Source organism: Trichechus manatus, unplaced genomic scaffold (genome assembly GCF_000243295.1).
Source record: "Trichechus manatus latirostris isolate Lorelei unplaced genomic scaffold, TriManLat1.0 scaffold00194, whole genome shotgun sequence".
Classification (NCBI taxonomy): domain Eukaryota; kingdom Metazoa; phylum Chordata; class Mammalia; order Sirenia; family Trichechidae; genus Trichechus; species Trichechus manatus.
In genome coordinates this window covers 1613296-1640563 of record NW_004444130.1, presented here as the reverse complement: position 1 = coordinate 1640563, position 27268 = coordinate 1613296, and the positions used below count along the sequence as shown (strand labels likewise).

The following is a 27268-nucleotide window of genomic DNA, read 5'->3' as shown; positions in this document are numbered from 1 at the left end:
TCCTGGAATACTGCAGAGCTGCTCACAGTGGTACACTCCACCTGCTAGATGTGGAAGCAATGATTAGGTCCTGAGATTAAATGCAGGGTAAGAATAACTTACAGGAGTTCCAATCTCTTGAAAAGTACCACTGCAATGCATTATTCCATTTGGAAAGGCATTATTTAATGTTCAGAAGCTAGAAGAGAAAGGAGCCAGTAACACATGGAAACAATGAATAGCATAAAGGAGGAAATGGCCACTATGACTGAATGAAGACTGCCAATAGCTTATTCTCACAATAAGTACATTCACATGAGAACATAGTAACGGGGAAACACAGTCAGGAGGCTTATCTCACATAAATAAAGGGAAACCTGTCATAAGTTTAGAAAATCCACATATCCGAGGGGCACCACCTAAGACAATGCTCAGTCTACACAAAAATGAGGCTCCCACTCAGGAATTTTTGAGTTTGATGCATTTCAAAAGGCTCCCACTTTGAGGCTGAATGCATTAAAATCGGACCACCCCCTTTCCAAAGAACTCCAGAGGCATAAAAAGTAGGTAGGATACCATATGTTCCACAGGTCTTGAAAGGGTTTTAAGGTAACTAATTTCCTCTTTAGCTTTTTTGATTTCTAAGGAACCCTCAAATCTACCAATCCACCTGCACCCATATACTCTGCCTTCACTCCTGTTCCTATCTAAGGCCATCTCCTCTCCTTGTGTGTCTCAACCCTTCTTGCTTACTCAAGGATTTTCCTGAACCATCGATTTTCCCACATTACTGAACATTCCCACATCAGCTTATAATTATGCTTGAATAGCCTCCATCTTAATATAAAAAACCCAACCTTGCCTCCAACACCCACCTCCGGCTACTTCTTCATTATTCCAGTCACACTTAACAGCAAAACTCCTCAATATTGCCACCGCCTCACTTTCTAATTTCTTTAATTTACCCCAATCAGACTTTTGTACCCATCACTCCACAAAAATTATCCTTACTAAGGTCACTAATGACCTTGCTAAATTTAATGGTTAATTCCCCATCCTCATTTTGTTCTACTTTTCATAGCTTAGATACAGCTGACTTATGCATTTATTCACTGTGACCTCTTCATTGTTTTCCCACTTCACTGACTACCCTTTCTTAGTTTCCTTTGTTGGCACCTCCTCCTCTTCCCAAATTCTTTATCACTCCCAATGTCATCTCTTCTATCAGTTGGTGTAAAGTACCATCTTCACACTTATGACTTTCAAATATTTATCTCTAGCCTCTCAACATCTCCCTTTTACTGCAGATGTGTCCAATTGCTTACTTGACATTTCCACTTGAATATCTAAAGGGAAGTTCAAGCTTAACATATAAAAAACAGAGCTCCTGATTCCTCACCACCACTTCCTCCATCATACCCCCAGCCCCACTAACCTGTTCTTTGACTGTTCCTTAGCTCAGTAAATGGTGCCACCATTTGGCCAGTTGACAGCCAAAATTCTATGAGTCAACCTAGACTCCTTTCTTTTTCTCTGACACCCTTCATCCAATCCATCAGTAAATTCTGACAGCTCTACAGTAAAAATATATCCTTAATCCACCTTCTTCTCATCACCTTCGTTGTAACCATCCCAGTCCAAACCATCCTCATCTTTTGCCTGACTATTGCAATAGCCTCTTGCTCTTATATTCTTCAGCATTTGTTTCAGCTACCTACAACCAAAAAAAATAACAAAATAGCTTAAACTATTCAGAAGTTTATTTCTCTCACATAAAAAAGTCCAGAGGTAGGCAGACCAGGTAGGTATGGTGATTCCATAGTGTTATCAGAGACCCAAATTACTAAATTTCTCCTCTATCATTCTAGCACATAGCTTCTGCTCTCAATGTCACCTCATGGTAAAGGGTGATTCCTGGCACGCCAGCTACCTCCCACAGCCAAGCTGCAGGCTAGGATGAAGAAGGCAGAAGGGCAAAACACAGTACGTCCCTGCTGTCAGCTCTCTTTAAGCAGTCACCTTAGAAGTCCTTCTGTTTTACATTTCACTGGCCAACACTTAGACACACCCAGCTGCAAAGAAGGTTAGGAAATGTCATTTTTTATTTCAGGGGGCAATGAATACAACCAAACTTTATGGTTCACTTACCAATGAGGAAACAGAAAATAAATATCAGAGTAGGCAACTAGCTGTCAAGCCTCACACCCCTTTCTTTCTGTTTTCTACTCAGCAACCAGAGAAATCCTAAAATGTGAGCCAGATCATGTTATTCCTAATCAAAATCCTCCAGGAGAGATAAAGTTATCCTATCATTCCTGTATCAACTGTACCTAGAGGTAGCCAAAAAGTTGATGAGGGAAAGTTCTTTTTTTAATAGTAATTCCAAATAATAAATGCAAAATAACTTACAGAATTAGAAACTTAACCTTCAATAAGCCTCATCTGATCATTACAAAAACAAAATGAAACGTAACAACAGCATTTTGATGTAATGCAATAGGACATACCACACCATCTATGAAGGATTCTTGGCAAAAAAGAAAATTAAACATGAATCTAATCAGGCCTCTAGATCTAACTACCATTTATAGGAAATAAGGGGGACAGAGTCTGTCAGTTTGTCGTACTGTGGTGGCTTGCATGTTGCTGTGATACTGGAGGCTATGTCATCGGTATTTTCAAACACCAGCAGGGTCACCCATGGTAGACAGGTTTCAGCGGAGCTTCCAAACTACAACAGACTAGGAACAAGTACATGGCGGTCTACTTCTGAAAAAATTGGTCACTGAAAACCTTATGAATAGCTGCAGAACACTGTTTGATATAGTGCTGAAAGACAAACCCCTCAGGTTGGAAGGCACTCAGAATATGACCATGGAAGAGATGCCTCCTCAAAGGAGAGACAACCTTAATGACGTGGGTGGAGTAAAGCTTTTGGGACCTTCATCTGCTGATTTGGCATGACTCAAAATGAGAAGAAACAGCTGCAAACATCCATTGATAATCGGAACGTGGAATATACGAAATATGAATCCAGGAAAATTGGAAGTCGTCAAAAATGGAATGCATAAAGATCGACATCCTAGGCATTAGTGAGCTGGAATGGACTGGTATTGGCCATTTTGAATCAAACAATCACACAGTCTACTATGCCAGGAACGACAAATTGTCAGAAAGAACATCTCAAGATCTATCCTGAAGTATAATGCTGTCAGTGATAGGATAATATCCATACACCTACAAGGAATCTACTCAACGGCACCTAGCAACAACAACAGAGGGGACAGAAGACTACTCTGAACCACCTGATGGAGATGCAATCAGCAAACCTAGTTTGGATCCTGATTTGAGCAAACCAACTTCAAAAAAAATTTATGACTGAATTAATCTGAATGTTGTTGTTAGGCGCCATCAAGTCAGTTCTTTTATTTTTATTTTTTTCCCATACAAAAATTTATACATACATTATTATGTGACTCTAACTGCTCTCCCCATACTGTGACAGCACACTCCTCCTCTCCACTCCTGATTCCCCATGTCCATTCAACCAGCTCCTAACCCTCTCTGACTTCCCATCTCACCTCCGGACAGAAGCTGCCCGTTTACTCTCTTGTATCTACTTGAGCTAAGAGGCACACTCCTCACGAGTATCACTTTATGTCCCACAGTCCAGTCCAATCCCTGTCTGAAGAGTTGGTCTCGGAAATTGTTTTAGTTCTGGGATGACAGAGAATCGAGGGGCCATGCTTTCCGGGGTTCTTCCGGTCTCAGTCAGACCATTAAGTCTGATCTTTTTACTAGAATTTGAGTTCTATACCCCACCTTTCTCCTGCTCCATCCGGGACTCTCTGTTGTGTTCCTTGTCAGGGTGGTCATTGGTGGTAGCTGGGCACCATCTAGTTCTTCCGGTCTCAGGCTGATGAAGTCTCTGGTTTATGTGGCACTTTCTGTCTCTTGGGCTAATACTTTCCTTGTGTCTTTGGTGTTCTTCATTTTCCTTTACTCCAGGATGCAGAATATTTTCTTAATAAGTTTTGTTATGCCAGTTGACCTAGATGTCCCCTGAAAGCATGGTCCCCAGGCCCCTACCCCTGCTACTCTGTCCCTCAAAGTGTTTGACTGTATTCAGGAAACTTCTTAGCTTTGGTTTAGTCCAGTGGTGCTGACTTTCCCTATAGCGTGTGCTGTCCTTCCCTCCACCTAAGATAATTCTTATCTACTATCTAGTTAGTAAATTACCCTCACTCTCCCTCCCCACCCTCGTAACCAGCAAAGAACATTTTCTTCTGTGTTTAAACCTTTTCTTGAGTTCTTATAATAGTGGTCTTATACAATATTTGTCCTTCTGTGACTGACTCAATTCACTCAGCATAATGACCTCCAGATTCCTCCATGTTATGTTTCACAGCTTCATCTTTGTTCTTTATCATTGTGTAGTATTGCATTGTGTGAATATACCATAGTTTGTTTATCCATTTGTCCATTGATGGGCACCTAGGTTGTTTCCATCTTTTTGCTATTGTGAATAGTGCTGCAATGAACATGGATGTGCATATATCTGTTTATGTGATGGCTCTTATTTCTCTAGGATATATTCCAAGGAGCGAGATAGCTGGATCGTATGGTAGCCATCAAGTCAGCTCTGATTCATAGTGACCCTATGTACAACAGAATGAAACACTGTCCAGTCCTACACCATCCTCACAATCATTGCAATATTTGAGCCCATTGTTGCCGTCACTGTGTCAATCCATCTCGTTGAGGGTCTTCCTCTTTTTCGCTGACCCTCTACTTTACTGAGCACAATGTCCTTCTCTAGGAACTGATCCCTCCTGATAACACGTCCAAAGTACATGTGACAAAGTCTTACCATCCTTGCTTCTAAGGAGCATTCTACTATACTTCTTCCAAGACAGATTCGTTTGTTCTTCTGGCAGTCCATGGTATATTCAATATTCTTCACCAACACCATATTTCAAAGGCATCAGTTCCTCTTCGGTCTTCCTTATTCATGGTCCAGCTTTCGCATACATATAAGGTGACTGGCTTGGATCAGGTGCAACCTAGTCCTCAAAGTGACATTTTTGCTTTTCAACACTTTAAAGAGGTCTTTTGTAGCAGATTTGTCCAATGCAATGCATCGTTTGATTTCTTGACTGCTGCTTCCGTGGGCATTGATTGTGGATCCAAGTAAAATGAAATCCTCGACAACTTGAATTTTTTCTCCATTTATCATGATGTTGCTTATTGGTCCACTTGTGAGGATTCTGTGTTCTTGATTTTGAGGTGCAATCCATACTGAAGGCAGTGGTCTTTGATCTTCATCGGTAAGTGCTTCAAGTCCTCTTCACTTTCTGCAAGCAAGACTGTGTCAACTGCATATTGCAGGTTGTTAATGAGTCTTCCTCCAATCCTGGACAATCTTCATATAGCCCGGTTTCTCAGATTATTTGCTCAGCATATAGACTGAATAAGAATGATGAAAGGATACAACTCTGACACACATCTTTCCTGATTTTACACCATGCAGTATCCCCTTGTACTATTCGAACCACTGCCTCTTGGTCTATGTACAGGTTTCTCATGAACACAATTAAATGTTCTGGAATTCCCATTCTTCACAATACTATCCATAATTTGTTATGATTCACACAGTCGAATGTCTTTGCATAGTCGATAAAACACAGGTAAACATCTTTCTGAGATTCTGTGCTTTCATCTAAGATCCATATGACATCAGCAACGATATCCCTTGTTCCCCATCCTCTGCTGAATCTAGGTTGAATTTCTGGCAGTTCCCTGTTGATGTACTGCTGCAACCACTTTTGAATTATCTTCAGCAAAATTTTACTTGCATGTGACATGAATGATATTGTTTGATAATTTCCACATTCTGTTGGATCACCTTTCTTTGGAATGGGCACAAATATGGATCTCTTCCAATCAGTTGGCCACTTAGCTGTCTTCCAAATTTCTTGGCATAAACAAGTGAGCATCTCCAGCATTGCATCCATTTGTTGAAACATCTCAATTTATATTCCATCAATTCCTGGAGCCTTGTTTTTTGCCAATGCTTCCGTGCAGCTTGGATTTCTTCCTTCAGTACCATCAGTTCTTGATCATATGTTGCCTCCTGAAATGGCTGAATGTCAATCAGTTCTGTTTTGGTACGGTGACTCTATGTATTCCTTCCATCTTCTTTTGATGCTTCCTGCATCATTCAATATTTTGCCCATAGAATCCTTCAATATTGCAACTCAAGGCTTGAATTTTTTCTTCAGTTCTTTGAGCTTGAGTAATGCTGAGCGTGTTCTTCCCTTTTGTTTTTCTAAATCCAGGCCTTTGCATATTTCATTATAATACTTTATCTTCTTGAGCCGCCCTTTGAAATCTTCTGTTTAGCTCTTTTACTTCATCATTTCTTCCATTTGTTTTAGCTACTGTACTTTCAAGAGCAAGTTTCAGAGTCTCTTCTAACATCCATTTTGGCCTTTTTTTTTTTCCTTTCCTGTCTTTTTAATGACCTTCCTCTTTCTTCATGTATGATGTCCTTGATGTCATCCCACAACTCATCTGGTATTTGGTCCTTAGTGTTCAACACATCAAATCTATTCTTGAGATGATCTCTAAATTCAGGTAGGATATACTCAAGATCGTACTTTGGCTCTCATGGACTTGTTTTAATTTTCTTCAGCTTCAGCTTGAACTTGCATAGAAGTAATTGATGGTCTGTTCCGCAGTTGGTCCCTTGGCCTTGTTCTGACTGATGACATTTAGCTTCTCCATCATCTTTTTTCCACTGATGTAGTCGATTTGATTCCTGTGCATTCCATCTGGTGAGGATCATGCATATAGTTGCTGTTTATGTTGTTGAAAAAGGTATTTGCAATGAATAAGTCATTGGTCTTGTGAAATTCTATCATGCGATCTCTGGTGGTTGTTTCTAATACCAAGGCCATATATATTTTCCAACTATTGATCCTTCTTTGTTTCCAATTTTTGTATTCCGATCACCAATAATTATCAATTCATCTTGATTGCATGTTTGATTAATTTCAGGCTGCAGAAGTTGGCAAAAATCTTCAATTTCTTTATTTTTGGCATTAGTGATTGTGATTGGAGAATAAATTTAAATAATGGTCGTATTAACTGGTCTTCTTTGTAGGCATATGGATATTATCACTGACAGTGTTGTACTTCAGGATAGATCTTGAAATGTTATTTGGACAATGAATGCAATGCCATTCCTCTTCAAGTTGCCATTCTCAGCATAGTAGATCATATGATTGCTTGATTCAAAATGGCCAGTACCAGTCCATTTTAGCTCACTAATGCCTAAGATGTTGATCTTCATGTGTTCCATTTCATTTTTGATGACTTCCAATTTTCCTAGATTCATACTTCATACATTCCACGTTCTGATTATTAATGGATATTTGCAGCTCTTTCTTCTAATTTTGAGTCATGCCGCATCAGCAAATGAAGGTTCAGAAAGCTTGACTCCATCCCTGTCATTAAAGTCGACTCTACCTTGAGGAGGCAGCTCTTCCCAGTCATATTTGAAGTGCCTTCCAACCTGAGGGTCTCATCTTCCAGCACTATATTAGACAATGTTCCCCTGCTATTCATAAGGCTTTTCCTGGCCAATTCTTTCAGAAGTAGACTGCCAGGTCCTTGTTCCTGGTGTGTCTTAGTTTGGAAGCTCTGCTGAAACCTGTCCACCATGATTGACCCTGCTGGTATTTGACGTACCAGTGACATAGCTTCCAGCATCACAGCAACATGCAAACCACCATAGTATGACAAACTGACAGATTAGTGGTGGAACTGATCTGAATAACCACTGGATATTTGATGATAAGGAATTAACTGTTCCTTTCTCAAGGTATGACAAGGACAGTATGGTTATGTTAACTTTTTTAAAAGGTCCTTATCTTTTAGAAACACATAATGAAGTATTTCAGGATGAAGTAATATAATATATGGGACTGCTTTACAATAATTCACTGGGGCAAGGTGGGGCAGGGTTGATCAAGCAAGACTGATGATGTACCTATAGCTGTTGAAGCTGGGTGATGGTTGTTCACTATACTGTTTGCCTGCTTTTGCATATCTGTGAAAACTTCCACCTATCACTGACATACAAAAAATTAAATTCTTTATAGTGGCTTCCTATAACACTTTTCATGGCCTCCAAAACTCTGCATGATCTTGCCCTCTGCAACCTCAGCTCCTCTCATCTCCTATCACTTTTCCAGCAGCTTCCTTCATTCTAACCACACTGGCCTTCTCGCCCTTCCCTGAGTATGTGCCCAAGCATGCTTCTTCCGCTGGGCCTTCATACTTGCTGTTCTTTCTCCCCAGACAGTTTTCTCTCAGATATTTACATGGCTGAATTTAGTTCTCTTCTCCAAATGTCACCTCATCAGAGAAGCCTTCCCTTTCTATCAAAAGAAAACAGGACCCCGCCACCACCACTTTCTATTCTCTATACTGCTTATTTTTCTTTACAGCACAACTTAATACCTGAGATTAAATTATATATTTGTTCATTCATTGTACAACACAGCTCCATGAAGGCCACTGTTTGTTATGCTCTCCACTGGATACCTGGCATACAGAACTAGTCCTGCCATGGAATAGGTGCCCAACATTTTTTTGTTGATTAAGTGAAAGAATATTATTCATTTTTAATATCTTTATTTCAATACTAAACTATCAAGAGTTCTTTATAAAGAGAATGCCCAAGTTCATCATTAGCCTTATTATCTAATGATATTTATCAAGTTCAGAAAGCTAAAAAGCAGTGATGTGATTCCCTGAAGATGTGAAACAAAATAGAAACATTCTTCTTGGGGAAGAACTCTATCTTTTCCCTGGTAAAAACGACAAGAAAGTTAACATCTAATACATTCATAGTACAAAAGATATTTGAGCTTTTTTAATATGTTTATGCTTTTATCATCTGCTCGCTACCCTCAAGCTGAAGAATCTTCTTCATATTTTCTTGAGATTAGATTAACTTTCACTTGTTTATTTCATTCAACAAATATTTACTTCACACTTACAATGTGTCAGGCCCTGTACTAGGCACTGGGGCTACAGGGGTGACTCAGATAGTACTATCTCTTAACCACTGCACCACCAGGGCTCCCAAATAGTACTAGAGATGGCTAATTCCAGGCAGGAAGAAAACAAAGTCCCCACCATTATTTTAGGTTAAGAGCCAACAAAAACCTGGAATATGATTGGATTGCAGAAAATTTTATTATATCTGTTATAATTCAAAATACTGGCAACATAGTTTATTATTACACTTCTAAATAACATAAAATATGTGAACATTTTTCTCTTCTTCATGGGCTATAGTTTTTAAATTTTATACTAATAAATCAGGAAAACTATTTTGACAACAAATTGGATATTTTCCTAAGACAAAGTTGAGCAGTAAAATTGCCTCACTGCATCTTTTCTTCAAGCCATTGCTACCCTTTCCATGGGACAACACCATCATAAATAGATGCCTCCTTAAGTACTAGTAAGTACCCTATTCTGCTTTCTCATGAAAGCCTAATACTTTTCACATTTCTTTTAGTAGTAAAGATACAAATTTAAGAGGTCAAGAAAAATGCTAGGTTCCAGAATGTTATACTGTTATTTTATGATATTATTGACTATTATACTTCTACAGTGCATGACATGTATACTAGGATTAGATTAATAACATATCCATTCATTTTAAAAAAAAAGTCTATGTGAGAAGCAGAGATAAGGAAAGCCAAAGTGGATTTACTGCACCTGTTATCTGAGCATTTGGCATTCTTACGAAGTTAAATCCCCAGGAAGCCAGATTAGTAGATGACAGAAAAAACTGCATTATCATCTTCGACATGCTAATATACACGGGTGCTGAAAATCCAACAGAAAGGGGACTGGCTTATTAGGCTGTGGCATGCTGCAATTTACACATCTCACCCTCCAGATGTAAGGAGGGTAAATGAAAATGGAGTGTGCTCAGATCAGCAGGGGATAAAGAGGAAAATATACATATATACTTTGGCTCTCAGTTTGGCCAACTGAAGAAAATGTGACACTTAGTGAAATGACTGACTTTTGTTTTTACTAAAATAAACCTGGCTGTTGTTACTTCTTGGCCACATTCTGGGGTGGCCCTGAGGACAGTACACTTCACCCTAGCCAGGGGTTCAGTGTAAGGCCCTGCTGGATTTCCAACGGTAGGTGTGAATATAGATGCTGACGACTGGAAGAACCACTGAGTCCAGGACCCTGCTGATGGTGCAAGTATAAGAGGATCTTTGCAGAAAAAGGTGACCAAAACTATCGACAGGAGCTTCCCAAAATGCCCATCAGTCTCAGACAGTCATGAAAAGAAGAAAACAACACGATTTTTAGGAAAATTAATTCTGAATATTGTATCATTGCTCATGTTATACTCAAGTCCAACATAAAATATTAATGTATCCAAAATTTGACAGATTATTTCTCATAATCCACTGCCATCGAGTCTATTCCGATTCATAGTGCTCCTGTAGGACAGAGCAGAATTGCCCCATAGGGTTTCCAAGGCTGTAATCTTTATGGAAGTAGACTGCCACAACTTTCTTCCATGAAGCAGCTGTGTTTGAACCGCTGACCTTTCAGTTAGCAACCAAGCAACCACTGTGCCACCAGGGCTTCTCAACCATCATTCCCTCTCTGTGTTTCCTCATACATGCTTGTAGCCTTTGACAACTTTCAAATATTTAGAAGAAGAAACAGTATGTCAACACTTAGTTAATTTTTTAAATTCAGTGTTTCCCAAAAGACATGTAATGTTGGATAAACGGAATAGTAAAAATGAAATAGAAAAGCTATGAGTAAGATCAGCAGGCACAATATGTAGCCAGTAATCCTCAATGGGAACGTTAGCATTTCATATTTATAAAGTAAATGCAAGTATACCTAAAATATATTTCAGTGATTTGTTTGCTCTATAGATAAGCAGTTAAAAAAAAAAAAAAAAAAAAAGAAATTCTCCATAGCTTTTGACTATGGAGAATTTAAAACATATACAAGGAAAACAGAAGAGTATAACAAACCCCAATGTAGCCACAACCCAGACTCAACAATTATTAACATTTTCTCATTCTGGTTTCATCTATACCTTCAACTATTCCTCACTCTGTTAATATTATTTTTACATTTGTAAGGTAAAATTTATATACACTGGAATGCACAAATATTAAATGTACAATTTTGACAAATGAATTCATCCATGTAACCAATATGCCTATCACGATATGGAACTTCTCCACGTCCTCAAAAAGCTCCCAGTGCCCCTTCCCAGCCAGACTATCTGCTGAGTACACCAATGCTTATCCCAGAGAGACATGTTTTCTCCAGCACATATGAAAATTAAGGAAAGTCAACTCCTCAAATCCAGCACGCTTTATATTTCAAGCCGTGCAAAGGCTCATAATAAGCTTCCTACAGAAATGACAGTGTAAGAATTTGACATTCAGACTAAATCCAAATACCATTCTCTTCACAGATACTATTCAGACAGAGTCTCAAAGTGGGGGGGAAGGGGGGCTTCAACAATACATAACAAAAAGCCCTACTGCTGAAGCTATTTATCTTTTCATTTATCTCAACAGTATCACAAACAAAATTACAGGTCCATAAACACAACCCAAGAAATAAATACTAATAATGTAAAGTGGCAAAATAATAGCAGCAGTATTATTATAATGGGATTTTTAACCACCCACTACAATGATACATGTTGGTCAGACCACACTAAATCCTCAATACCTGCTCTCCAGAAAAGTAGTAACAGTAGCAATAGTAGCAGGAATATTGCTAATGATAATAAGAGCAGCCAATAAATATTAGCGTGGAGAAGAAGGGATTCAAAGCTAGTTCTCTCTGACTCTACTATGGGCAATAAAGATAAATATGCATACTACTAACATTATACATAACCTTACAAGGTATTTTCTTATGCCTATTTAAGTCTTATTTTCTGTCCTTGCTATTTTGATCATACTGGTAAAACCCCTTTTCTCTTCCCCACAAGTCCCCCCTTTAGCCCACAGAGAAGGAAATTCTACCAAGAATTCTGCCCTCTTGGAGAAGGGCTGTGGGGGAAGCCTCCACCCTTAGTTCCCCTCATCTGCTCCTACCATCATCCCCAGAGAGGAACCTGAATTTCTAAGACCGAGGAGAGTCTAAGAATGGGCTAAATTCCCCACAGCTGTGCGTGGTGCTGAGGGGATATGGCCTCCTTCTTTTGAACTTGGAAACCCTGGTGGTATAGTGGTTAAGAGCTACGGCTGCTCATCAAAAGTTCAGCAGTTCGAATCCACCAGGTGCTCCTTGGAAACCCTACGGGGCAATTCTACTCTGTCCTATAGGGTCGCTATGAGTTGACGGCAACGGGTACAGGTTTTCTTTTGAACTTAGGCTCTTTCTAGAGCACTTGTGTGGAAACGGGGGTAAGCAAGTCAACTTCTCCTCTTGTGACTAAGTGGGGCTGTAGGTTAGGTCAGCCTTTCACTGAGGCCAGGTTATCTACCAGCCACTGGGGAGTGGGAGCATGCTGCTCTGGCCAGGCATCAGGTCCTAGCCACATTTCTTTGCTTTGATGAGGCTGACACTGTGATCAATATTTGGGTCTTGTGTCTCTTTCCTAAACTAGTTAGACTCTGGGGAGGAAAGATGTAATTATCTAGGGTCCCTAACTTCCAACAAGCTATAATCTTTAACATTTGTCTCAGCTAATGGCATATGGACCACATCTTTTCCTTTTCAGTATCCCTCCAGCTGTACAAATAAATATAAACATGCCAGGGAAGGGAGAAGAGTTGAAGGGAATTCCCTTTCCTCACACCCTGGCTACTTAAAGGAGGTTCTTTTCTTCATTCCCAGGGGTGTACCATCTCCTCCTCTCACCCACCCCCTTCCCCCTCCTACCACCACCACCATCTCCATGAATGTTCAGAATGGCAAACTGCAGGTGACATGTATTCAATCAAGCATGAACTGGTACCAATTTCTCACCAGTGCTGCTGTTACCTTGTTCTCTTCTGGAGTGAAGAGGATTCGGAATGTAGATGGCACCCCTGGCGCTACTTTGTGGCCAATATCTTTGGGGCTGATTACTTTAAAGTAAGGTGAACTTTCTTCAACGACTTTGACCATCCTTGGAATCTGCAGGAAAAATACACCATGATGGATGTTGAGCATGTGGAAAAGCAGAAGAAAAAGCACAGTATTGGGAGTTAAACATAGACTGAAATCTCCATCTACTACTTATTACCTGTGTGACCTTGGTCAAGTCTGAACTTCAGTTGCCTCAACTATAAAGGGAGATGACAGTATCTATCTTTAGCCCAGTGTTTCACACAAAGCAAGCACTCGATACATTTTAGCATTAATTTTTATTAAGATTATTATCACTCATTTTTATTATTATTGCAACTCTTTGTTCATAAATGCAACTATCTTCAAAGACTAACCGCTTAATCAGCTAAAAAAACCCCACTCACATAGCAGAGTTAATCTGGATTTCCCAGTATCTGAGAACTATTCTGGGAGACGAAACCACATTTACTGTACTGCTCCTATGGTCCATCCACTGTACCTGGTGTGCCACTAAATCCTCACAATAACCTTTGAGCTTCGTTATGACTCCCATCCTATGATGAGGAAACAGACATTTGCCCAAAGTGGCACAGTTTTACCACACGGTGGTGGTGGGAGTCAAGTCCCGTCCTGCCTCCAACCCTGCCTCTCTATGGGTCATCCTAATTAAACAACACCATGAAGAAAGAACAAAGAGAGCAGTACAGTATTCCCAAGGCCAGGCTTGAGCAGCTTCAAACCATTTCATTCTTTTAAAGTCTTATTTCCTTGCTCTGCTTGCTATACCCAGAGCTACATATCTCTGCCTACCTCAGATAGTTCAAGCAATAAAGGAAATGCAAATGTAAGGAGAAGAGGTGGTCAGCAGTGGAGAGTTCAAGGACATAAGAAAAGAGAGAGGATTTAAAAAAAGAAAGAAAAGGGTCCTAAGGGGCAGAAGAGAGTTATCTATAAAATATGACCAAGAAGTCTCAGGTGAAAAGTGAGGAAAAAAGAACTCCCTCAACCTCTCAAGACGGTAACCCAGGTGAGGAAGAGAAGAAGAAATGCAGGAAAGAATTCAGGCAGAGACAATCATAAGACTAGAGATTGGGGAGGAAAGGAAGAGATGTGTGAAGTTTTGCTAGGAATGGAATGGGTTTGCTGGGAAAGGGAGGATGCAGTGGCATTTATGACTTGCTGAATGATGTTGTATAAACTTGCTGGGAACATTTAGTAAGAATGTCATTGTGCACTAGGAACTGAAAAGGAAAACAGCAATAAACTCTACAACAGCAATAACAATATTGGTTTAGTGCTTACTGTGTGATAGACACTGACCGAAGCACTTTATATTCATTACCTCTTTTAATATTCAAAACCACCCACTGAAAAGGGTACTATTGGGGTGAAGCCAACATGGCGCCGTAGACAGACGCACCAGGTTGACGCTCTGCAGCAAAGACCCAAAAAACTAAGTAAAACAGATACAAATGTCAATCCTGAAACCCTAACCATCAAACGAAGGGACAAAGAACTAGATCAAACACAAAATGGAAGAAGAAACTGACAGAAAACAGACAACAAGGAGAGATATAGAAGGAAGGTCCCCTGCCAACTAACACAGCACAGCGTCGCCACCTTGGAACACAGCCAGAAAGGATCCCAGAGACGGGGTATGGGAAGGCAACTTCACAGAGCTCCCAACAGAAGACAGAGCACCCGCTAACAGAGAAACATGCTTTCCCACCCCTCACGCTTCTGTCCCATACATCACCTCCACCCATTCCCACCTGGACATGCTGCGCTGTCTTGGCTTGAGAGTCACCGGCACACTGGCATCCTGGGTCTGCCCCACCCCCACTGGCTGGCTTCCACCACATTTTTTTTCCCTTTCTTCTTTTTCTTTCTCCCTTCCACCTAGCTCCATACACCACCTCCACCCCTTCCCTATGGGTCATGCTGTGCCACTCGTCAATAGAGCCACCAGCCCACCACTGTCCCAGGTCCACCATGTCCCTACCTGCCAGCTCCTGCCACACCATTTTTTAAACTTTTTAAAATATTTTTTTTCTTTTTCTTACCCTTTCTTCCTTTCTCCCTCCCACCTAACCGCATATGCCACCTCCACCCCTTGCCCCCAGGCCATGCTGCACTGCCTCGGCTAGAGCCATGGGCCACCACCACCCGGGATCCACCACGCCCCATCCCTTGGATTCTGTCTTGGTGTCATTTTTTGTTGTTGCTTTCTCTTCTTTTCTTTCTTTCCTTTTCTCCTACCTAGCCCCATATGTCCCCTGCCCCCCCTTCAAACTGGCCCTCAGGTCTGCCCTGCCCCCACTTGCCAGCCCCCACTGTGACACCAGTTTATTTATTTAATTTTTTAAAATTTTGTTATCTTTTTCTTTTCTGTTTCTTCCTTTCCTTTCTCCCTCCCACCTAGCCCTGTACACCACCTTTCTACCTTCCTGCTGGACCCCACTGCACTGCTGCAGCTAGAAAGCCACTGGCACACCAGCCCATCACTCTTCTGGGTCTGCCCTATCCCCACCCACAGCCTCCACCGCACTGCCATTTTTTTTTCTTTTTTCTCTTCTTTTTCTTTCTCTCTCCTTCTTAGCCCAGTATATCACATCCCATCCCTTCCCACTGGCCCCTAGGTCCACCCCACCATGGTCGGCCTTTACCACGCTGTCATATTTTTTCCTTTTTTCTTTCTTTTCTCTTTATTCCTTTTTCTTTCTCCCCCTGCACCTAGTGCCATATACCACCTACTCTTCCTGCCAGCCATCACTGTGATGACGCAGCTAGAGCATCCCTGGTGCTCAGGCCTGCCACCACACCAGGCCCACACCGCACCTCCTCTCACACCACTCAACCAGCTGCTGGCCAGAGGGAAGCGAGCCTGTACCACTCTCTGTCCAACACTCTCGCCTATCTGGCAAGGGGCTGTGAATTCTCCCAAACCACTGGAACAACATCAAGAGGCAATGCCCACTCAGTTTGCCTTCAGTCACCTTGTCAAAAGAGTGTACAGCAAAACTGGTTCGCCCTGCCTGCTGCTGCCCTGCCCAACTGGACAAGGGGGTGAGAACTAACATGCTCACAGATGAGTAAGCAGCAAAGCATGCCTGGCCAGCCCACTCTGATACATCGAAGCTAAACCAAAAAGTAGGATGAAACAAATAAACATACAATTAATAAATAAAGAAAATAATACCTTAATGTCTAGGAGACATTCAGACAATATCAAAACATATTAAAAAGCAGGACAAGATGGCTCCAGAAAGTGACCAAAATAAAGAATCAGACGACTTTCTGGTAGAAGAAAAGGCAGTGGAACTACTTTATATGGAATTCACATGACTAATATTTAGGGCTCTCTAAGAGATTAGGAAAGAGATCAAGGAAAAGACAGACAAAACCAAGGAAAAAACAGACAAAATCATGCAAAACACAGATAAAACCAATGAAAACACAGACAAAATCAAGGAAAACACAGACAAAGCAACAGAAGAATTCAGGAAAATAATATAAGAACAAAACACTGAAATAAACAATTCTAAATCATACAAAAACAGCAACTAAAAATCCAAAAGATAAACAACAAAATTTCAGAAATGGACAATGCATTAGAAGGTCTTAGAAGCAAATCTGAAACAATGGAAGACAGAATCAGGGAGATTGAAGACAAATCCATATATAATACTTTCAGGAAAAATCAGAAAAAAAAAAAAAAAAGAAAAGAAAAATGAAGAGACCCTGAGAATTATATAGGACACAATCAACAGCAAAAATATGCATGTGGTCGGAGTTCCAGAACAGGGGGAGAAAATGGAAAACACAGAGAAGACTGTTGAAGATTTGCTGGCAGAAAACTTCCCAAATATCATGAAAGACGAAAAGCTGACCATCCAAGAAGCTCAATGAACCTCATATAGGATTGACCCCCAAAAGAAAGTCACCAAGACATATCATAATCACACTTGCCAAAACCAAAGACAGAAAAGAATCCTGAGAGCAGCTCAAGAAAAATGAAAAGTCACTTACAAAGGGAAAACAATAAGACTAAGCTCTGATTACCTGGCAGAAACTATACAGGCAAGAAGGCAGTGGGATGACATATATAAAACACTGAAAGAAAAGAACTGCCAACCAATAATAATATGTCCTGCAAAACTCTCAGATATGATGGTGAAATTAGGACATTTCCAGATAAACAGAACTTAAGGGAATTTGTAAAAACCAAACCAAATTTACAAGTAATATTAAAGGGTGTCCTTTGGTTAGAGAACAACAATATCAGATAACAACTGGAGTCTATGACACAGGACAGTGTCAGCCAGATACCAACCTAGGTAAGGAATTCTCAGCATTAAAACAAAGCTAAAAGACTTGAAACAGGGAAACAGAGATGTCAATCTGTATATGACAACAACATCAAAACAATAAAAGGGGGGATAAACAGTGTAGGCATAGAACTTTCCAATGGAGAGGAAGTCAAGGCAATATCAAGCAATAAAAGACTGGTTCAAATTTAGGAAAGTAAGGGTAAATTTCAAGTTAACCACAAAGAAAGTTAACAAACCTACTCAACAGAATTAAAAAGGAAAAAAAACATAAAGACTCAGCAAACACAAAATCTATAACAACGAAAGAAAAGAAAATCCACAAACAGAAGGAACTCAGCACAGACAGTAAGAGAAACAAAGAAAATATCAGCACCACAAAAAAAAGCTCAACAATATGACAGCAATAAACTCCTATTTATCGATAATCACACTGAATATAAATGGCTTAAATGCACCCATGAATAGACAGGGAGTGGCACAATGGATTAAAAAAACACAACTCATTAATATGCTGTCCACAAGAGACACACGTTAGACACAAAGATATAAATATATTAAAAATCCAAGGATTGGAAAAAAATACATCAAGCAAATAGTGATCAAAAAAGGGCAGGATTGGCAATACTAAGTTCAGATAAAATAGACTTTAAGGAAAATCTACCATAAAAGACAAAGAAGGACATTATATAATGATTAAAGGGACAATCCACCAAGAAGACATAGCCTTAATAAATATATACACACTCAACAATAGGGCTCCAAAATACATACAACAAACTCTAACAACACTGAAAAGAGAAATAGAGAGTTCTACAATAATAGTAGAAGGAGACCTCAACACACCACTGTCAGTAAAGGACAGAATATCCAGAAAGAAATCCAACAAAGATACAGAAGATCTAAAGACCAAAAATCAACCAACTTCACCTCACAGACATATATACAACACTCCATCCAACAGCAGTAAACTATACATTCTTTTCAAATGCATTGGGTACATTCTCCAGAATAGACCACATGTTAGGCCACAAAGCAACCCTCAATAAAATCCAAAGCAATGAAATAATACAAATCATTCTCTCTGATCACAACATCATAAAAGAAGAAATCAGTAACAGGAAGATCAAGTTAAAAAAAATCAACTATATGGAAACTGAATAACAACTTGTTTCAAAAAACTGGGTAATAGAAGAAATTAAAGACAGAATCAAAAACTCCCTAGACTCAAATGAGAATGAAAGCACATCATACAAAACCTTTGGGACACAGCAAAGGCAGTGCTCAGAGGTCAATTTATAGCAATGAATACACACATCAAAAAAGAAGAACAGGCAAAAATCAAAAAGTTAGCACTACAACTCGAACAAATAGAAAGAGAACAGCAAAAGAAGCCCACAGGCACCAGAAGAAAAAAATAATACAGATTAGAGCAGAAATAAATGAAATAGAGAACAGAAAAACAATAGAATCAAAAGACCAAAAGTTGGTTCTTTGAAAAGATAAACAAAATTGACAAACCACTGGTCAAACTGACAAAAGAAAAGCAGAAGAGGAAGCAAATAACCCACATAAGAAATGAGACTGGGGACATTGCAACAGACCCGACTAAAATAAAAAAGATCATAACAGAATACTATGAAAAATTGTACTCCAACAAATTTGAGAACCTAGAAGAAATGGACAAATTTCTAGAAAGACACTGCCCACTTAAACTAAAAAAACTGAGATAGAAAATTTGTACATACCTATAACAAAAGGAGAGAACAAAGAGGTAATAAAAAAAACTTCCAACAAATTAAAAAAAAAAAAAGCCCTGGCCTGGACGGCTTCACTAGAGAGCTCTACAAACATTCAGAGAAGCGCTCACAACCAGTACTACTCAAAACTATTTCAGAGCATAAAAAAAGGAAGAAATATTCCTGAATTCATTCTATGAAGCCAGCATAACCCTGATACCAAAGCCAGGCAAAGACACCACAAAAAAAGAAAATTACAGACATGAATATAGATGCAAAAATTCTCAACAAAATTCTAGCCAATAGAATTTTTCAGCACCTTATCAAAAAAATAATACACACAACCAAGCAGGATTCACACTAGGTATGCAAGAATGGTTCAACATTAGAAAATCAATCAACGTAATCCACCACATAAATAGAACAAAAGAAAAAATCATATACGATCATCTTAATTGATGCAGAAAGGCATCTAATAAAGTCCAACACTTATTACTGATAGAAACTATCAATAAAATAGGAATAGAAGGGAAATTCCTCAACATAATTAAAGGCATCTATATAAAACCAACAGCCAACATCATTCTCAGTGAAGAGAGGATGAAAGCATTTCCCCAGAGAATGGGAACAAGACAAGGATGCCCTTTATCATCACTCCTATTTAACACTGCGCTGGAAGTCCTAGCTAGAGCAATAAGACAAGTAAAAGAAATAAAGGGCATTCAAATTGGAATGGAAGGAGTAAAACTATCTCTATTTGCAGCTGATATGATACTATACATTGAGAACCCCAAAGATTCTACAAGGAAACTACTAGAACTAATAGAATGATTCAGCAGAGTAGCAGGGTACAAGATTAACAGACAAAAAACAGTTGGATTCCTACACATCAACAACGAGAACTTTGAAAAGGAAATCAGGAAAACAATACCGTTTATAATAGCTCCTAAAAAGATAAAATACTTAGGAATAAATCTAACCAGGGACGTAAAAGACCTATACAAAGAAAACTACAAAACACTATTGCAAGACACCAAAAGACACCTACATATATGGAAAAACATACCATGCTTGTGGATGGTAAGACTCAAAATTGTGAAAATGTCAAATCTACCCAAAGTGATCTACAGATATAATGCAATCCTGGTCCAAATACCAACAGCATTCTTTAACAAGATAGAAAAACTAATCATTAACTTTATATGGAAAAGAAAGAGGCCTTGGATAAGCAAAGCGTTACTGAAGAAAAAGAACAAAGTAGGAGGACTCACACTACCTGATCTCAGAACCCTACTATGCAGCTACAGTAGTCAAAACAGCCTGGTACTGGTACAATGACAGACACATAGACCAAAGGAACAGAATCGAGAACCCAGATGTAAATCCATCCACCTATGGTCAGCTGATCTTTGACAAAGGACCAAAGTCCATTAAATGGGGAAAACACAGTCTTTTTAACAAATGGTGCTGGCAAAACTGGATGTCCACCTGTAAAAAAAAATGAAACAGGACCCATACCTCACAGCATACACAAAAACTAACTTAAAATGGATTAAAGACTTAAATATAAAAGCTAAAATGATAAAGATCATGGAAGAAAAAATAGAGGCAATGCTAGGGGACCTAATACATGTCATAAACTGAATACAAACCATAACAACGCACAAACACCAGAAGAGAAACTAGATAACCGGGAGCTCCTAAAATTCAAATACTTATGCTCATCAAAAGATGTCACCAAAAGAGTAAAAGAGAACCTACAGACTGGGGAAAAAAAATTTTGGCTACAATATATCCCACAAGGGTCTAATCTCTAAAATCTATGAGCTACTGCAACACCTCAATAACAAAAAGACAAACAATCCAATTAAAAAATGGCAAAGGATATGAACAGATTCTTCACCAAAGAAGACATTCAGGCAGCTAACAGACACATGAGGAACTGCTCGAGATCATCAGCCATTAGAGAAATACAAATCAAAACTACAATGAGATACCATCTTATCCCGACATTACTGGCACAAATTAAAAAACAGAAAATAACTAATGTTGGAGAGGTTGCTGGGAGATTTGAACTCTTATGCACTTCTGGCAGGAATGTAAAATGGTACAACCACTATGGAAAATGGTACAGTGCCTCCTTAAAAAGCTAAAAATAGAAATACCATACAATCCAGGAATCCCATTCCTAGGAATATATCCTAGAGAAATAAGAGCCACCACATGAATAGACACATGCATACCCATGTTCACTGCAGCATTATTCACAACGGCAAAAAGATAGACACAAACTAAGTGCCCATCAACAAATGAATGGAAAAACAAATTATGGTACCTACACACAATGGAATACTACGCAATGATAAAGAACAATGATGAATCCGTGAAACATCTCACAGCATGGATGAATCTGGAGGGCATTATGCTGAGTGAAAAGGACAAATATTGTATGAGACCACTATTATAAAAACCTCAGAAAAGGTTTACACACGGAAAAAAAAAAACTTTGATGGTTTAGGAGAGAAAGTCACTAACTAGATAGTAGACAAGTGTTAACCTGGGTGAAAGGAAAAACAACACACAATATAGGGGAAGTTAGCACAACCTGACCAAGGCAAAGCCGTAGAAGCTTCCTAGATACATCCAAACACCTTGAAGAACTGAGTAACTGGGGCTGAGGGCTGGCGACCATGGTCTCAGGGACATCTAGGTCAACTGACATAACATAATTCATAAAGAAAATGTTCTACATTCTACTTTGCTAAGCAGTGTCAGGGGTCTTAAAAACTTGCGAGTGGCCATCTAAGATACATCTATTGGTCCCATCACATCTAGAGCAAAGAAGAATGAAGAAAACCAAAGACACAAGGAAAATATCAGTCCAAAGGACGAATGGACCACATGAACCACAGCCTCCACCAGCCTGAGCCTGGAAGAACTAGATGGTGCCCAGCCACCACCACCAATAGCTCTGACAGAGATCACAACAGAGGGTTCCAGACAGAGCAGGATAAAAATGTAGAACAAAATTTAAATTCACAAAAAAAGACCAGACTTACTCATCTAACAGAGACTACAGGAACCCCAAGACTATGGGCCCTGGACACCCTGCTAATTCAGAACTGAAGCCACTCTCCAAGTCCATCTTTCAGCCAAAGATTAGACAAGCCTATAAAACAAACAATAACACATGTGAGGAACTTGTTTCTTAGTTCAATTGTGTATATGAGACCAAATGGGTAACACCTGCCCAAAAACAAAGACGAGAAGGCAGGAAGGGACAGGAAACCTGGACGAATGGACACGGGGAACCTGGGGTGTAAAGGGAAAGGGGGAGAGTGCTGAGGCATTGCGATGATTGGAACCAATGTTACCAAACAACTTGTGTATAAATTTTTGAATGAGAAACTAATTTGCACTGTAGACTTTCAGCTAAAACTCAATCAACAACAACAACAAAAAACAAAAAGAACAGGATACTATTATTGTCCCACGAAATGAAGTGACTTGCCCAAGGACTCCAGCTGGCAGACGGCACAGCTGTAATCTGAACTCAAGCTAGTCTGACTCTGGGTGCTTATAATTTTAACTGAAGTAGAACTGTGTTGTGGCTTATAGAGTGGCCATGGCTTATTCTCACCCTGTGTGTGAAAGAGACAAAACTTAATGACTAAACAGGCTGTCTTTTGCAGTCCATGCCAGTGAGAAAGCAGATAAACAGGGAATGGCACATAAGTCTTCTTGGTGCTCCAAAGCTGACCCAGTGGTTCCTTCTGAGACCATGAACTAAGGCAGTAGAGAAGCAGAGTTATGTCAGCCACCTAGAACTGGGGCCCTGGGAGTAACTCACCCAAGAACAAGCCTGCCTAGCTGAGACAAAGCAGTCTGCTTGTTAGTAACTGGACTTGCCCTTTTCAGAGGGTGTCCTCCAACATTCTGGCTGCATCTTACCTAGATGTTACCTATAGGGACTGAGTAGTCTTTGGCAGACAAAACTTACACATGCCCCTTGCCCTTGATTTGTTCATATATACCTAGTGATAATCATTCCTTATTTAGGGTCAGGGATGAGTGGCCAAGCGTTCCTTTTGACTAGCTCCTCTTGCCTTTAATAACCTAAAAATACCTGCACAAGGGTCAAACAGTAATGGAGAAAGGGAAAAGAGAACTGGAAGTGAGAAAGTGAATTACTTGGCAGCCCTACATGAAAAGATAAGAGTCCTAATATCTATATAACATACCTCTTCTTGAGGTCTAGGAACACAACCCTGAGTACCTCAGATACTTTTCCTTCTCTCTGCCTGCCCTTTTATCTTCTGTCCCGAGCTTCTCTTGGTAGCGCTACGGTAAAGAACGAAATGTACCATTTTCTCCAGAGTCTGACTTTGCTGTCACTAAATCACCTCATTGATCTCTGAAAGGCATCACTGATTCCTTTAATGAGTTACTGCACTGAACCTAACTGCAAGTCTTCCCATCTGCCTTGGATTCTTACATAGTCCTCACTTATTTTTCTCCTTCTTCTTATAGCTAGAATATTTTGTCCCCACATCTTTAGGCTCCTACAAGTATTCCTACTTGTCTTTACATCTGAAGTTTAGCATCTCTCAGATACCTTCTTCTCCATTTGATTACTTCTCACACTTAACTGTGTTTCATGCTGAATCTTCTGTGTTATACTTTCTTTCATTCTTGTTAGATGTCAAGGAAATCCTCAGGCATTTAATACTTTTTCTTGAAATAAACCCTAAGTCATCTTTAAAGAGAAAGACAGAGACTAGAGAAGAAATCTTCAGTTGCAATCACAAGGAGACAAGGTAAAGACAGTGGAAGACACCTTCCAAACTATCTGCAGACAAAACATGAAGTATATATGAGGTAGATGGGAGGAGACAGAATAGGAAGAAAAAGATTTACATTTTTTACAAGAGAAAAGAAATTAAAAAAAAAAAAAAAAATTTGCAGAATTTCCTTGTGAAAATGCATTGGCCAGCAATTGCAATTCCTGTAAGTAAAGTTCAAACACTGAATTAGGGAACTGGTAGCTCTAGTGCAGAGTATGGAAATATTAAGTAATTGCCTTGTCTTAAATGAAAATCTAACCCAACCGGCCATATGTGAAACCTTCATTCCATCCATTTAGTCGATCATTTATTCAATAGCTCGTGCATGTGTCAGAGATTTACTGTTTTTTTGGGTACTGTTCTGGACTGAACACACAGTAACAAACAATCGAATATAGCCTTGTCTTCACTGAGCTTACATTCAAAGGGCATGCTTTTCAGACTTTTTTTTTTAAGATCTTTCAAATTAAAGAACTTATCTAAGATTCTATGGGATTCCATTTTATTTAACCCCTTTTTATGTATCCTGGAAAGGTTCAGCCATCCCAGCGAATATACTTACTTTGTCATTGTTCCTCAAAATCAGTGGAACTTCATAGACTTCACAGGGAGTGTAGTTCTGAAATATAATTTCTGATGGAAAGGGCTGAAATAATGCCTGATCGACATCAACTCCTGAAAACTGCAGTTCAAAGAGGAAATTAATCATACAGTCACACAGTGGCAAGATTATTATTGGAAGGTAAGAAAATACTAGAGAGACTTATGGATATTAAAACTAAGAACATAGGATACATTCAAAAAGGGGCTAACCATTATAAACATTATTAGTTAAAATTAGTGATGATGTTATTTTCATCAACTGCTTTACTATAAGATAAAGCAGAAATTTTAGACCTCAACTTTTTAAAAAAGGCTAGTAAGAACACTAACCCCAGACTTCCATTTCTGATAACAGTGAATGAGGTAATTTGAACTAACTCCCCCATGAAAATAACCAGGAACGTCAGATCAACAAATATCCACCTGAAAGCACTGGAGAGCTAACAAGACAGTGAAGAATTACCAGCCAGAATCCAGGGCAAGACAGAGAACTGGGGTGGGGGATGGAGGTGGGTGGGAGAGTGTGTGTGGAGTGAGTACAGAGAACTGGGCTACTTTCTTCCTGTGTGCTTTAGAGAGGGTGGCTGAGATCCTGAGCAGCAATTTTGAAAGTCTAGCAGAATTAGGGAGTAAGGGATTGGAGTCCAAGGCATGTTCAGGATAGGGACTTTGAAGGACTTCCTTCTCATTGGCCTGTGAAGGAATGCGCCACAGAATAAGGATGAACTGGTGGTTGACTAGAAAACTGAAAGAAGAGAACATTATCACAGGGTCAGATTTCTACAATTTTTCAATTACAAAATTTTACAACTACCAAAAAAAAAAAAAAGCTTTACAACAACAAAAAATTTGCAAATTGAAAAATGACCAGGAATGAGGCAGTTAAGTCATAAATGAAAACTAGCAGAAACAAAGAGACAGTAGGAACAGAGTGACATAATTCACACTTACTATACAATAGAAAACAAAAGACAAGATTGAGAATTTGTGCAGAGAATTGGAAATGATAAAAAAAAAAGATTCAAGTGTAAATCTACAACTTAAAATTATAAAAACTAAAATTAAGAATTCAGTGGATAAGTTTAATATCAGATTAGCTATAAATAGAAAAAGAATTACTGATTTAGGAGACAGGCCAGAAGAAAATAGCCAGAATTAAGTAGACTGATAAAAATGAAATACAGAAGATGGATAAGATATATAGATGATACACCAAAAGGTTTGAAATAGGTATAAATGGAGTCCTACAGGAGAGATCAGGGCAGAAGCAATGTTTGATGACGTAATGGGAAAGACTTTTCTAAAACTGATAAAAGCATTAAGACACTCATTCAGAAAGTCTTAAACAAAATTAAACAGGATAAACAAAAATCCATACCTAAGCATATAATTCTAAGTCCACTGAAAACAAAGGCAAAAAAAAAAAAAAAAGTTGTACAAGAAGCCAGAGGAAAAAAGAATATTTGATTTCTAAGGAGCAAAAAACAGATCAATACCTGACTTCTCAATATAAACAACACAAATCAGGTAAGACAACAGTGGAATAACATTTTTTTAATCCTGAAAAAAAAAAAAACCTCTGCAGACAGAGTATTGTTTACTCAGGGAAATTCCCTTCAAGAATGAAGTTGAAATAAAGACATTTTCAGAGAGATAAAAATGGAAAAAAAATTGTCATCAACTTCAATATTCTTTACGGAGAAAGAAAGTGATCGCAGAAGTTCTGACCTGCAGGAAGGAAAGAAGAGTAACAAAAGGGTGAATACGTGGGTTAATCTCAATGAATAAAATCATATAGAACAATAATAATATTAACTTGTGGAGTTCAAAATAATATAAAGAATTTTTTTTTAGAAAACCACCACTAATAGCATATAAGTCAGGAGAAGGATAAAGTGGAGGCAATGTGTTCTAAAATCTTGCATTATACAGGAAAAGCTTATAATAAGTAAAAAATGCATTCCATAATCTCTAGGGTAGTCAGTTGTGGTAGTCATCAGTAGTAGTCATCAAATATTTCTGACTTTCTGCCTCTGGGGCATATGGTAGGACTGCACCTCCCCATCCTCTTTGAAATTAGGCATAGTCATAAGATTTGATTTCCCCAGTGAAATATAGAGCCCTGGTGGCACAGTGGTTAAGAACTCAGTTGCTAACCTGCAACTCAGGTTGGCAGTTCGAATTTACCAAGTGCTCCTTGGAAACTCTATGGGGAAGTTCTACTCCGTCCTATAGGGTTGCTATGAGTTGGAATTGACTGGTTTTTGGGTTTGGTTCAGTGAAATAGGAGCGGAGGTGACACATGACACTTTCAGGTACAAGCTTTAAAAGCTAGTATGTAATTCACCATGTTCCCTCTTGCTGCAGTGATTTTAGAGGTATCTGTTGAGAAAAGTTAACTATTTTTTATAGACTAAACCCATACCTTTGTTATGAGAAACAAGCCAGAATAGAAAAGAAATACCTACTTTAATAAATAGTTCTCCCTTCTTTCTTTTTAGTGATGACAGCTCAGGTAGGAAGGGATTGCTTGTTATGGTAAGAAAATAACTTAATTGGACTTGGCTAATGTAGTTCTGGAAACCCTGGTGGTGTAGTAGTTAAGAGCTACAGCTACTAACCAAAAGGT

At 39.1% G+C, this 27268-nt stretch overlaps 1 protein-coding gene across 1 annotated transcript in view; it reads right to left on the bottom strand.

Moving 5' to 3' along the window:
* HYDIN (HYDIN axonemal central pair apparatus protein) overlaps positions 1 to 27268 on the bottom strand; it is a 359230-nt gene that overhangs the window by 327368 nt on the left and 4594 nt on the right. Inside the window, exons 2-3 of the mRNA XM_004387835.2 lie at positions 24599 to 24718; positions 13057 to 13191 (exon numbers count right to left, since the gene is read on the bottom strand). Of these exons, the coding sequence (XP_004387892.1) occupies positions 13057 to 13191; positions 24599 to 24718 (255 nt within the window). The remainder of the gene's footprint in view (positions 1 to 13056; positions 13192 to 24598; positions 24719 to 27268) is intronic.